The 14489-nt window shown below is 49.7% G+C and overlaps 1 protein-coding gene across 1 annotated transcript; it reads left to right on the forward strand.

Moving 5' to 3' along the window:
• Positions 1-9667: 9667 nt before the first annotated feature.
• On the forward strand, positions 9668-11056 carry FOXD1 (forkhead box D1; the record flags this gene model as incomplete). Its single annotated transcript, XM_084232939.1, has 1 exon — positions 9668-11056. The coding sequence occupies one exon, from the start codon at positions 9668-9670 to the stop codon at positions 11054-11056; it is 1389 nt and encodes a 462-aa protein (XP_084089065.1).
• Positions 11057-14489: the final 3433 nt, after the last annotated feature.

Below are 14489 nucleotides of genomic sequence, written 5' to 3' on the forward strand. Positions count from 1 at the left end.
TCTGGACCATTCTCCTCTTGCTCACCCAACTAGGCTACTGTGGCATATTTACCACTTGTGGAATTTGACACGCATGCTCCTGCCGCGGGGTCTTTGCCCTAATTATTCTTATGCTTGTATTTCTCCTCTCCAAATTTCCAGTTATATCATGATACCAGTTTTTGCTCACTATTTAAAATTGTAACTTACCTGTCCCTTCCACACTGTACCCCTACCGCTCTCAATCTTCTTGCCCCTCTATAAAGTTTCCCTACAGCATTTGTTATCTTCTAACACAATATAGAAGTAAATAATTAATTAATCCTTTTTTTTTTTAATGATATGTTATGGTCTCTCTCGTGCTAAATACCACATCCTTAGGGCAGTGATCTTTGTTTTTTCGTTTTCAAATGCATTTATTTATTTATTTTTGCATTGTTGTTTTTGTGGTTTTTTTTAAATTTTATTTTATATATTTTTTACATCATTTTTCATTTTTGCACAATGTTTTGGTTAGAGTCAAACATTGGTTATAGCCATCTTCATCTTGGTTAGAGTCCCCATACAATTCCCATCCCCCTTGTTTTGATCCTACTCCCTTCTCCCCTGCCCCGCCCTAGTGTGTCTCTGGTTTATAGTTGCATGTTGATTTTTACTTTATTATAATTAGTCTTTTTTTCTGGTCCCTTATTTAGGTTTTCTAAATTCCTGCTATGAGTGAGACCATCTGGTATTTAGGGTGGTGATCTTTGTCCCAATGTTTACTAATATATCCCAAGTGCCTAGAACAGATCTGCCCATAGCAGATGCTCAATGAATATTAGGTAAATGGATGAAAAGAATTATCACTTAGAAAGTCATTACTAACTCTATCACGTTATTTCAATATTTCACCATTTCTCAAACTGGTGTTCTATGGTAAAATAAACTTGGAAGATATTTCATTGTATCTGCATCACTCTGAAAGAGTCACAATGCACATTACAAACCTAAAATCTCCAAAGTCCTATCGTAAAGGTAACTACTTTCTTCACTGGACTTGGATTTTCCAAAATTTGTATGGCCATGGCCAGATTTTCCATCACGCACTGATGAATGTAATTCTGGTGTTGGGGGTCAGAACGACACTGTGAGGGTTGGAGGAGTGGGTGAGAGCTGACACATGGAAACAAAAAGTCTGGATGAACCGGCCTTTTGGAAACAGATGATGAAAGGAAGGGGAGAGAGGTTGCTAGTTTGCATTGGCACAGGAGTGACTTTTATTTTTAGATCTAAGGGTTGGAACTTGGTAAGCTGAGAGGAGAGTTGAGAGAAAGATGGTAATAAGTGAGCAAAGTCCCAGAGAAGGTGAATGGAGAGAGTATAATATGTTCTTTTCAAATGGTAACTTTCAAACATTTCTTATTGTGACACACACTGAGGGGTTAATTCTACAAAGCAACTCAGCACACACTCACGCACACCTAAACACAAATGATAAGAATAGGAAAACAACTGGAGTAAATGTTTTACAAACTATTCTTAGCTGTTGTGTGTCATATGCTGATGGAGTCTAGTCTAGTCTATTTTAATCTACTCTATTTTATTTTTTAGTCTATTCTGTCTTGTCCCATCCATCCCATCTCATCCCATCTCATCCCATCCATCCCATCCCATTCTCTCACAGCTGACTGCCATCCACTAAATGGATTTCATGAACCACAATTCTGTCCTTTCATTTCCAACTGTTTTTAGGAGACATCCTCAATCAGATATTCAAGCCCAATATATTTTTCAGCTGTATTCATTCTGCTATTTATTCCTTCTTTTCGGTTTTTACTTCAACTACTACATTCTTTCTACATAGTGCTTCTACTAGGGTTTTTAAAAATTACTATTTTTTTTCCTTAACATTACTAACAAATTCTTTTCCCTCCTTAATTGATTTATGATGGTTATTTTAATTTCTTATTTTCTGCTCCAATAATTATACTCTTGACAACATAAAGTGTTCAACTTACAGTTTCTCTTCTACCTTAATTGTGTTTCTTTAAGGATTGTGTATTGTGAAACATTAGAAAACACAGAAAAATGCAACATAAATAACAAAATAAAAGCTCACAATTCCGCCTCCCAGAAATAATCAGTTGACCTGTTTTTATATTTCCTTCCATTCATACTATTTATATGTATAGTATATTAAGTAATTGATAAAATAGTTTATGTAATTTTCTATATGAACTTTTCAATTTGTGTTAATCTTAGATTAGATTTTTTCAAGTTATTAAAATTGTCCACAAACCTAATGTGTTACGGCTCAAGATATCTAGCAACATATTTGACTGTTGGGCATTTAGAATGTTCCCAAGTTTTACCCCTTAAAAAAAATAGCGGCAACAATAATTTTTGTACATAAATCTTTGTTCATATTTCTGGTTATTTCTTTAGGATAGAATCCTAGAATGACTGAATCAAAGAGAATGGGCACTTAAGATTCATGCTCTGCATTGCCTGGATCTTCCTCAGGTTATATATGATTGAGTTCTCACCATTAGCCTCTGTAATTTGCTAATTTGATAGCGGAAAATGGCATTTCACCTTTTTCTAGTTTTCATATATTTTATCCATAGTTATCCTCCATTATTTGTATTTACTCTTCTGTAAATTTTAGATTCATGTCCTTTCCCAGTTTTTTGGTTTTGTTTTGTTTGTTATTCTGTCCTGGAATGCTATGCAAACAAAGATTTCTAGCAAAGGGGATTCACCATGCCTCAGGAGAAGATATCAAAAATGTCTTTTGCACAGTGTTTGTACTTGACTGCTACTAACCCCCTCTTTGGGCCTCCCCCCATCCCCCAGCTTAGTGTTAGACTGTAGTATTAGGTGAGGGGCTGTCCTTGAGGCTAGACAGGAGGGTTTCAGTGTGTTTGCACCAGAGACAAGAGAGGTGATAATTCAATCTTGACTTATGCCTGGACATTAGGCAATAAAGTGGTGTGTGTGTGTGTGTTTGTGTGTGTGTGCATGCTAGAGAAGGTTGGTCACTGTACACATTTTCAGCACACTTACAATTCATGACAAGGCATTTCTCATGGTCTTTAAGCATCCTTTTCATTTTCAGAGTGTCCTGTAGACAGATCCATCCCTAGACTCACTTTAGAGAGCTCCATCCTTTCTAAGCAGAGAGATTTCACAGAACCTGTGTGAAGTATTAGTAAAAAACAAACAAAAAACAAACAAAAAAACAACAAAAACAAACCCTCTTTCTAGATGTGGCAATATTATTTTAAAAATTCTTATGTTGAAACTAAAAATATAAAGTCTATTTCCATGAAATTTAACAATTTAAATAAACACTAGAAAGTTAGAATCACAATGGCATGGGCCTGAGGGTTTTATATTAAGTGTAGTCACCAAAAGGAAGAGTCCTCTTTGAAATGGAGATGTTTGGATTTTGAAATTAAATTCATGATAGAAAAACACCTTTTGAATTTTTGATTTGGTGGTATAAAATATAAGTGTGTGCCACTGCAAATCCCTGCAATCCGGAGCTAAATAAGTCTTTATGTTTGTATGTGGTGGGGAGGGAGGGCTAGTCCAAGTTAACTGCAGTAATGAAAATTCCTGAGTCAGTGTAAATAATTTTGGTGTTATAAAACAAGATTTAGACCTTAGTTGACATTCTGAATTCTTGAGGATTTCTGAATCCTGCTCAGCTTGTTTAAGGAGATATTGTGCAAGAATAGTTGCCTAGTAAGTCCGAGAAGACCACTAAAACATCTTCTTCACAATGGAATGTCACCTCTCAAACATATTGCCTAAAGACCTACCATTTACAATTGGATTAAAGCATTGTATCAACAGAATTCCTAGGTTAAAATGTACCTACTCTTGGAAAATGTCCTTACCACTGTCAGTCAGTAATAACTTGTTTTGAACTTATTTTAAGACTACCTACCAAACCAGCCCCATAGAGGGGGTGGCAAGGGCCAGGTCCATGGAGTCATAGTGGGAGGGGTTTCCATAACTGGGACATGATGATGGAAGGCTCTGCTCACCATCATCCACAGTGGTTACCAGCAACTGTCAGAGCCTGTTGCCTTAATCATCCTATGAGGGTACCCACTGTTCACCTTGAAATTAGCTTAGTGGCATGTGTGAACCAACACTAATGGCAGGTGATATTATATCCCCAGGGAATGCTAACATGGAGGGCCCTAGACAGCCAGGAAAAATTTTTTAAGGTCATCTTGATTAGGACAGGTAAGAGGGCATGGAAAGTATTTAGAAAGTCTGTATGTGTGGGGATGATCACAATTTTGTCTAGAACTAGTTGTGGTGGCATTCTAATGCCCACTTATTTTTAATTATTTTTTTACATTATTGCTCATTGTTAAAAAAGATTTATTTTTATTTATGCATACAAGAACTAGGGTGTATGCCAGAGGTGGGGGGAGGGGAGTGGGAGGGTGATGAGAGGATTCACCGGAGACAGAGTGGGGAGCAGAACAGGTGGATTGACTGAAATACACTGCTGAGGGGAGCAGTGAGTGAGACAGGAGAGGTCTGCTGTGCCCTGTGGGTCACCTCCCTGGCTGGGGATTGAACTCTTGCTGCAGTGGCTGCTGATAGCTTAATAGTGCTGAGACTTAATCCCTTGCACCACCAGGGAAGCCCTCATTGTTCATTTTTGTGTAATGTTTGCTTTCTTCCCTCAGGTGTATTCCCCATAAAATTCTCACCACATCACCTGTGACCCAAAACACCACCATAGTCCCTTGTGCTCGTCCCTCCCATTTTGACCCCTCCTCTTCCCCCTTCGACCCCTTGTTTGGTTTCCCTATATTCCTCTTATAAGTGAAACTATCCAATAGTTTTCTTTTTCCCTTTTTCCCTCATGCTTATTTCATTGAGCATGATCCCTTCCAGCTCCATCCCTGTTGCCACAAATGGCATGAGTTTCTCTTTTTTGATTGCTGCAGAGTATTCCATTGTGTATATATAGCACATCTTCTTGATCCAGTCATCTGTTTTTGGGCATTCAGGTTGTTTCCATAGCTTAGCTATTGTAAACAGTGCTGCAATAAATGTACTACTTCTTTTTATTCTTTAAAAGATTTATTTATTTATGCATATAAGAGCTGGGTACAGGCCAGAGATGCTGGGGGGGAAGGGGAGGTTGAGAGGATTCACCAGAGATAGTGGGGGACAGAACAGGCAGACTGACTAAATACACTGCTGAGGGGAGCAGTGGGTGAGTCGGGAGAGGTCTGCTGTGCCATGTGGGTTGCTTCCTGGCTGGGGATCGAACTCTTGCTGCAGAGGCTGAGGATTGCTTCATAGTGTGGTGCTTAACCCCTTGCGCCAGCAGGGAGGCCCCTACTTCTGTTTAAACTGAAGATAACGTGAAGCAGCTGAGTCTGAAAGTCTCAAAACTGTAAGTTGAGGCCACAAATCTAAAAGGGCACAGAAATAACCATCACGGTTGTTTCGTTAGTATGTGCACTCTGGACAATGGGGTTCCTTTGAGGGTTTCTGTGGGTGATGAGATGTAGGAAAATGAACAAACCTTTACTGAGTGCCTATGGCTTGCGGAGTGTTTCAAGGGGTTTAGATAAATGGAGGTTCAAAAAGAAACAGGAGGAAACAAATCCAATGTCCATGGATGGATGAACAAAAGGAAAAATACTCTAAATTAAGAAGAACGAAATTTGGATACATTTTACAACAAGGATGAATTCTGAAGACGTTATGCTAAGTGAAATAAGTCAGAAAGGAGAAATACTTTATGATTCCTCCTACTTACCTGAGGTAACTAGAGTAGGCAGATTCATAGATACAAAGTGGAATCATGGTTGCCGAGATTGTGTATGTTGGGGGGTGTGGGTGGGAATTCTGTTTTAATGGGTACAGAGTTTCATTTTGGGATGATGGAAAATTCTAGAAATGGATAGTGGTGATGTTTGCATCCATGTGGATGCGCCGTAGCGCCTCTGGACGGTACACTTAAGATGCAAGAATAATGCTATGTATGCTTTCATAAACACACATCTTTGGTGTGAACAAAACATGAACAAAAACCCGAACAGAGTTACATTTGGTCTGCAGACATTTGAGTTTAAAAAGAAAAGAGAAGCCGCATAGAGCTTTGCGGAAGGATGAACGATTGGAGCCCGAGGCTGGAGGCTTCCCTCGCTCGGAGCCCTGGTTATAACTACTATTACCTGACTCTCCCACCAGACTGTGAGCACCTTCCTACCAGGGACACTTCAAAACTTTTATACTTGTTTATCTCGAGAACCCAGAGTGCCAGGCGCGAAGTAGCACTTCAGCGCAGGCTCGTGGATTGACCCTTCGAGGAGGGACGTGGCCCTGGGCGTCCCGAGAGTTTGGAAACACGTTCTTGGGTAAACCCCCGGTTGCGCAAGGGCCGAGAGAGTGGTCCTGGCCCCCGGCCCGGGAGAAGACGCCCCCAGACTGCTGCTAGCCTTGGCGCGCGGAAGGAGGCCCCGGGGCCTTAAAGCGCTCGCGGTCCGGGCGGAGGGCAAAGGGCTGGGGCGGCGCCTTGCGAGGGCTCCGCCGCGCCTTCGGCTCCTCTGCGGCTCCGGGGGTGCCCAAGCCTCCAGCGGGAAAGAAGAAAAAGAAAAAAAAAGTCTCAACCTGCGGCCCAAGGAGACGCCTCCGCGCGGGCCGCAGTCCCAGAGAAGGAGGGGTGAGGCCGCGACGAAGTCGAGGCTTGTCTTGCCCGAGCCGGTTGGGAGCGAAAACCCGGAGTAGCAAAGCGTCTGCGGCTTCTGAGCTCGGATCCCGGGCGGCGCCGGGGCCGGCTCGGTGCGCGCCGCCACCAGGGGGCAGCCCTGCCCCGCCCGGCGCGTTCCCCGCAGGCGCCCGCCCCGGGACGCGGGGACGGGGACGCGGCGCGGCGGGGTCGACGCGCGGCTCGTCCCGCCTCGCGGGAGGGCGGCTCGCCCCGAGCGCGGGTTTGCGGGGGAGGGAGTGGAGATTCCGCTGCTCGGGCGACGCCGGGGTGCGCGCTAGGGAGGGAGTCCCCGGAGTGGAGGAGATCGGGGGCCGCGGGGCGCGCGGGAGATGAAATCCTCGGGCTTCCGCGCGAGGGAGACGTCGCGGGCGCCCAGGTGGAGCGCGAACGCGCGGGTCCCGCTTGCCCAGAGCGGAGCGGCCGCGGGGAAGGGCGCGTGCGGGGCCGTGGGGCTCGCCCGCTGCGTCCCCGCCGCCCCTTCCCGGGCTGATCTTCCCTTCGGAACCTGAGTGAGACCTGACTTTCCCCCTGAGAGGCCAGGAGATAATTTGCCACGTTTTCCCAAACGTTTCCGGGGAAGAGCCCGTTAGCCGTTAGGGAAGCGAACTGCGGGCAGTTACGCGCGCAACGCGACGTCAATCTCCGCGCGCTCCGCGGTCAGACTCGTTCAGGGCGACAGTGAACCGCGGAACGACGAGGTGAGCTGATCGTTACGAGTAACAAGTGGTGTGGGAGCAATTCCTCCCCGCCGGCTCACCTTTTAATACTTCACCACACCAGCCCCAGTCCCGCGAAAAGCACCGTGTTTGTTTGGAAACCGACTGAGTACTTAGAAAACCCAAACTTTCAAGGGTAAGAGTGAGCTCCGGGGGCAGGACTCCTGGCTACATCAATAAAGCAATGTAATGCCTGATTAATAGTGCTGATTAATGTTGGCTCAGGTCGGTGCCGAACCCATTACAATAATTAAATGGTTCAGCCATATATCAAAGGAGTCAATGAAAAAGAATTTATTTAGAATTTTGAGGCGCTCTCATAGATCTTTCAAAGATCTACGATGGACTTCATGGGTCATTTGTAAGCGTAACTGGTTGCTAGCCATGCTGAGCAACAAAAACCCGATTTAGAAAGAAGTCTTAGATGAGGGAACAATTTATTCTTGAGACTCTGTGATTGATAAGGGGAGTATTGAAACATTTTAAGCCGTGGAAAGCACTCGGTGGATAAAATGATATATACAAGGGCAGCCGACGACTGTTCCTAGAGAAAACCATTGATATTTCTCATTTTTAATCAGAAAGCTAAAAATTTGAGGCAAGGCCACTTTGAAATAGAAGTATTTTTAGAAGCACAAAAAATCACAAAGGTATGCCTATGTACAAGTGTGAATTCCACAAATCAGTAAGGGTTTTTCTACTGGCCAAAAAATTTAATTTGAGCTGGTGACAAATACAGGAACACTTCAAATAGTTCTGCTTTTGAATTATTTCCACTACCTTTTTACCTGAAAAGGAAAATCGGGTTGAATACAACTTGAATCTTATTTAAAAAAATTATTTCGTTTCTTTTCCCCAGTAGCGATTTTCTGAAAACGTATTTCTAAAAGCTGGTCTAAATGTTATCATTGTAGTGCCTATTATTAAGCCAGCCTGATATCCGTGTATCTGTCATAGTAATTTAATTAGTTTTGAGATTACTGTGAAGAGTTGCTTAGAATGTAATGTCCTTCTTACTGAGAACTTGCGTGTCTTTTATCCCATTATGCAAGAACTTGTTGGAATCGTTGAATTTTTGTGTGCGTTTGGGGTTTTACTGCAATTTTCTACTTCATCTCTGTAGCCAATCACTTCTTTAAAGAAAGACATTTAAAGACAGATCTCCCACGGAATCTGTCCGATGCTCTCATTAGAGTGGCTTAGTTTAACTGTCAAGTTTCCGGCGCATTCACGTGCAGATAAGTGACTAACACGGCCGTCTACAAGCATTTTTATTAACAGATGGCGGGAAGCAAACGTTTTTTGGAGAAGAACTGAAGGGGACAGGTTAAAAGGTCAATAAACAATTATTACAGGGCTTAAGCCGGGAGGCGGGGTTCGCATCAGCTGTAACGGGGAGTCGCTCCCCGGACCTGGGAAGGGGCGACCGCACAGACCTCAGCGCAGCTCTCCCGGGGCCGCCCGGTCGCCGGGGCGGGGGCGGGGCGGGGCGGGGCGGGGCGGGGCGGGAGAGGCGCTTCCCGGCCCGCGCGCCCCGCCGGGCCACCGAGTGGTCGGGTCGTCGCGTCCCGGGCTCGCCCCTGAGCTTGGGGTCGAGAACACCCTGAAGAGACGGAGGCCGGGGGCTCCACGCTCGCGCGGCGGTGCTCGCCCGGGCCGCCGCGGGCGGGAGGGCGGCCGGGCCCTGGCCCCGGCCGGAGCCCCCTTCCCGCGGCCGCTCCTCCCCGCGGCGGCCGCTCCTCCCGGCGGCGCGGGCTCCCCGCTCCCGGCGGCCGCGGCGCTGACGCGCGCACCATGTGACAGCCGCCGCCGCTATAAGCGCGCGGGCCCGCCCTCTCCCGGACTCGGCCCTCCCGCCGCCTCGGCCCCAGGTTCCCACCCGCGCCGCCCGCTCCCGGCCCGACACCCCGACCCTCTCCCCGCGCGCCCGGGCTCGGACACACCCTCCGCCGGCCGCGGCGGGCGCCGCGAGGGGAGGTCAAGCTCTCGCCCCGGCGCGGCGCGGCGCCCGGAGCGCGGAGCCCGCGGGCCGGCGGGGGCCCGGGGGTGACGGAGTCGCGGCGCCGGCCGCCGCCGCCCGCCCCGCCGTCCCGCCCCGCTCCGGCCGCGGCGGCGGCCCCCCCAGCGTGGCGCCCCCCGGCCCGGCCCGCCGCCCCGGACCCGGGCTGGGGCGCGGCGGGAGCCCGGAGGCCGGCGCGCCCATGCCTCGCCCCGCCGCCGCCGCGCCGCAGCCATGACCCTGAGCGCGGGCATGTCCGACGCCTCGGGCCTCGCCGAGGAGACCGACATCGACGTGGTGGGGGAGGGCGAGGACGACGACGACGACGACGACGACGAGGGGGGCGGCGGCCCGCGGCTGGCGGGGCCCGCGCGGCGGCGGCGGCGGCGCTCGTACGCCGGCGAGGACGAGCTGGAGGACCTGGAGGACGACGACGACGACGATGAGCTGCTGCTCGCGCCGCCGCCCGGGGGCTCCCCGGCGCCCCCCGGCCCCGCCGCCGCCGCCGCCCACGGGCCCGGCGCGGGCGGCGCGGGCGCGGGCGGCGCGGGCGGCGCGGGCGCGGGCGGCGGCGCCAAGAACCCGCTGGTGAAGCCGCCCTACTCGTACATCGCGCTCATCACCATGGCCATCCTGCAGAGCCCCAAGAAGCGCCTCACGCTCAGCGAGATCTGCGAGTTCATCAGCGGCCGCTTCGCCTACTACCGCGAGAAGTTCCCCGCCTGGCAGAACAGCATCCGCCACAACCTCTCGCTCAACGACTGCTTCGTCAAGATCCCCCGCGAGCCCGGCAACCCCGGCAAGGGCAACTACTGGACGCTGGACCCCGAGTCCGCCGACATGTTCGACAACGGCAGCTTCCTGCGGCGGAGGAAGCGCTTCAAGCGGCAGCCGCTGCTCCCGCCCAACGCCGCCGCCGAGTCGCTGCTGCTGCGCGGGGGCGCGGGGGGCGCGGGGGGCGCGGGCGACCCGGCCGCCGCCGCCGCCGCCGCCGCCGCCGCCGCCGCCGCGCTGTTCCCGCCCGCGCCGCCGCCGCCGCCGCCCGCCTACGGCTACGGCGCCTACGGCTGCGGCTACGGCCTGCAGCTGCCGCCCTACGCGCCGCCCTCCGCGCTCTTCGCCGCCGCCGCCGCGGCCGCCGCGGCCGCCGCCTTCCACCCGCACTCGCCGCCGCCGCCGCCGCCGCCGCCGCCCCCGCCGCACGGCGCGGCCGCCGAGCTGGCCCGGACCGCCTTCGGCTACCGGCCGCACCCGCTCGGCGCCGCCCTGCCCGGCCCGCTGCCGGCCTCCGCGGCCAAGGCGGGCGGCCCCGGCGCGGCGGCCCTGGCGCGCTCGCCCTTCTCCATCGAGAGCATCATCGGGGGCAGCCTGGGCCCCGCCGCCGCCGCCGCCGCCACCGCCGCCGCGCAGGCCGCGCCCGCCGCGCCCGCCCCGGGGCCCGCGGGAGGCGGCTGCGCGGCCCAGGCCACCCGCGGCCCCGCCGCCGCGCTCACCCGCTCGCTCGTGGCCGCCGCGGCCGCCGCCGCCTCCTCCGTGTCCTCGTCGGCCGCGCTGGGGACCCTGCGCCCGGGGGCCGCCCTGTCCGCGGGCGACAGCCTCGCCGCCGGGATCCCCAACTGTTAGTAGCGCCCGCGCCAGGTAGGACCCGCGCCCGCCCCGCCCGCCCGCCCCGCCCGGCCCCGGCCCCGGCCCCGGCCCCGACCGCGCGCCCCTCCGCTGCCCCGGAGTCCGGCGGGCGCGCCCCGGCGCGGGTCCCTCTGTGGGTGCCGAGGCGCCCCAGGGCAGCGCGACCCGGGGCGGGGAGCCGGGGGTGCCGGGGCGCCCTGGTGGCGCGGGGCTTCCGAGACTTTGGGGAAAGTTTGGGGAAAGTTGAAAAACTCTAAGCCCCGCGGAGGTCTAGAGAGGCTCAGGTGCAGGCTGGCGCGTGTCTGGGGTGTGGGAGGAAGAACCGCGCGCAGGGGGCCGGGGACGCGCGCGAGGCGGCGGCTCTCTGGAGGACGCTGGCCGGCTGCGTTTTCACGGAAAGGAGGAAATGATTAACATGTTTACACGAGGAAAAAAGTCAAAATTATCGTTTATTTTAACCTGTGTTTTGTATCATAATAGACATGCGAAATTTTTATTTTGTACTTACTGCGTATTCTTTACAAGGAGTATTGTAAATTTTACTGACAATTATTGTACTATTCTAATGTAAGATTTTTTACACTTTTTTCAGAAATAAAATCTTAATTTTCAAAGAAAGTCCACCTAAATAATTGGTTTCAGTTGTCCCCTTTTTAGCTTATTTTCTCTTCTGTTAAAGATTCTGAATGAGATATTGTAGACCAGATTTAAATATTATTTTCAAAGAGAATTAACAAAAACGTCGGGCCATGTTTTTTTAATTTATAGTCTAAGTCAAAACCATTGCAGGGGGTCAAAAATTATTTTTAAAATTACTACAAATACAAGAAGTTACTCTGGTATTTATTTTCAAATCTCAGTCTATTCCATTTTGAGGAGCCTTGAGGCTATTTAAAATTAAACCCACAGTTACCCTATGATAGCTTTGCAGAATTTTGGTCTTGAGCGTCCCCATTTCCTTTAATATCCATTTACTTTTGAGCTAACTATTGTATCTGTCGGTAACAACTTGCCAACATAATATTACATTCTAATGGAAGCAACACGGCAAGCAGGCAATTTCTAGTTAGAAATTAGTGGGAAAAAATTTAATAAAGATGGTCATCAGTTAAATAGCCCTAAAGTCTTGCGTAAAACTAGTTATATCAATTAACTTGTGTTTGAAAGTTCTGGTACGTGAGGCTACTACTTTCTCTACTGAAGGGATGCCAGTCATTGCACAAGGAAGTTTTTATCACAAAAAGCAAACAACATCAAAATTCTAATTTAAATGAGTAACAGGACAAAAGAACCTTCAGTTTTAGGATAGTACAAGTTTAAAGGATAAAAATGAAACACCAGGTGCATATTAAACTGTACAGTTTGGGTGATTCAGAATATCTTTTTTAGTTTTAAATGTTTCCATTAATAACAGGCAATACCTAATTTTTTTAAAAATGTGGGACTGGTTGTAATGAATATAGGTGTTACTGTGGACTTCAAATAAAACCATACCATATATAATATGTACTTTATAAATGTTTAATATCAGTGAGTTACAGAGGAGGTTCAATCTGTTTATTACATTTTTTCCAAATATCTGGACAGGTATACATATATCTGAAGATCTGCAGATTTAACTTAGCAAGTTAAGGAAGACTGCACTATGAGCCAGTGTTATGCAGTGACATTCACTCTTGACGTCCTGTCCTCTCATCCCTCTTTTAGGGAGGAAAAAACTGACTCAGTTTCAAAAGTAAGTTCTGTTTTATTTTCCTATGAAATGTTTGGAAGATGTTAAGAGTTTAAAGTAAATGCGCACATCTTCGAATTTACCACTACGTATATAGTCACAAACTGGGATATCATTAAGCCAAAATCTTATATGCAAATGCTATTATTACTCCAGCCTGACTGAAAGAAAGGAGACACTGAGTGGGATGCCACTGTCTCCCACGTGGAGAGGTGTCAGCAGGCTTAGAAACCGCCTGTAAGGCACAGGTGTGAAATATTTAGATCTGAAAACAATTATGAAGAGAGCGAAGGAACGAAACTTTGTTGTTGTTAGCATGATGCTTGGATGTCCGCAAAGTTGGGAATCCTGGCTAATCTCTCTCAATGTAGTCCCCATTCTTTAAAGTTGTGCAGGTTTGTCAGTGCCTTTAAGAGTATTAGGAAGGCACAGGGCGATCCAGCTCTGCCCTCTGGGGGACCTGGTGTTGGGGTCCCTATTCCCTCCACCAGAAGCTTATGGAGAGACCGCAAGTGCATTGTGAACCCCTGAGCTTGAGAAAAAGTAAACTTAACCTGCCTGCCAGGTCCCTGCTTTTGCGTCCTGCGATTTCAGCTCCTCCACCCTCTGGGTCTGGGGTTCTGCCCCCGCTTTACTGGCCCTGTGGGTTTGGGAGGAGGGCGGGCAGAGTATGGAGACACTAGGGCCCTGGGTCAGGCGAGAGATGACCGGTGGCTCCTAGATGAGGGTCGCGGGCCGGGTGAGGTTTGGGCTGTGAGAAGTGCGGGCTGTGGGTCACTAGAAATGGACCAAGGGGCAGGTCAGGAGTGGACCCTGCGAGCCAGGAGCGCGGGCCCGCAGGCGAGCAGGTGCTGGAACAAAGGCCGTGGGCCGCCGGACTATCGCGGCCTTTGATGGGCAAGGACGTCTCCTCCCAGGGCTCCTCATTCGCATGCAAATCCAGCTCTGGTCCCCTTTTCTTTGAAGGCAAACAGAAGGATGTTTGTGTGTTTGTAAGGACGAAGCCGGCTTGAACAAGCCTTCTTCAATAGGCTGGGTCTCGAAAAATAAACCAGTTGGACAAACATTGGCCACCAGCTCTCCTTCTCCCAACTACAAAGTATGGATTTGCTACAACTCATTAACCCGACGCTTTTCTCCCCTTCTCCTTGTTTCTCTGCTCATCAAACGCCCCCCCCCCCCCCCCCCCCCCCGTAGAGCCTGGAGACAAATGACCGAAGCCCAGTCGGGAGGGAATTGCAGTTAATAGGGAGAGGAATATATTGGGGCTAATGGTTCAGGCAGCTCCTGGAGAAGGACCACACAAAAAGGAGCCTCTCCATTCAGCACTCTGCTGTGCTGCCTAGATTTAATCTGCAGCTAGATTTAGCCAAATGTTATCTATTGCGGGGGTAATGAAGCCCTTATGGATTGAATTGCTCCTTGTACCACACATGGTGTCATGACCTTAGATCGTTTCTTGGTCGATTTCTTTTTTCTTTATTGGGTAATTATTTTATTTCTTTAAAATAAGAAGCTAACGTTTCTGCTCAACAATGTGTTTCCCTTCCATCCTCACCCCGTGCATTTATTTAAGAGCCACTTTCCTTCCTCTTAAAAAAAAAAAGAAAAAGAAAAAGAAAAGAAAAAGAAACAGGGGATAGAAAGAAATTGTGAATCCCTTCCCCACTTTTTACTCACCTACTCACCGAGGCCTTA

This window comes from Talpa europaea, assembly GCF_964194135.1.
Source record: "Talpa europaea genome assembly, chromosome: 5".
In the NCBI taxonomy this organism is placed as follows: domain Eukaryota; kingdom Metazoa; phylum Chordata; class Mammalia; order Eulipotyphla; family Talpidae; genus Talpa; species Talpa europaea.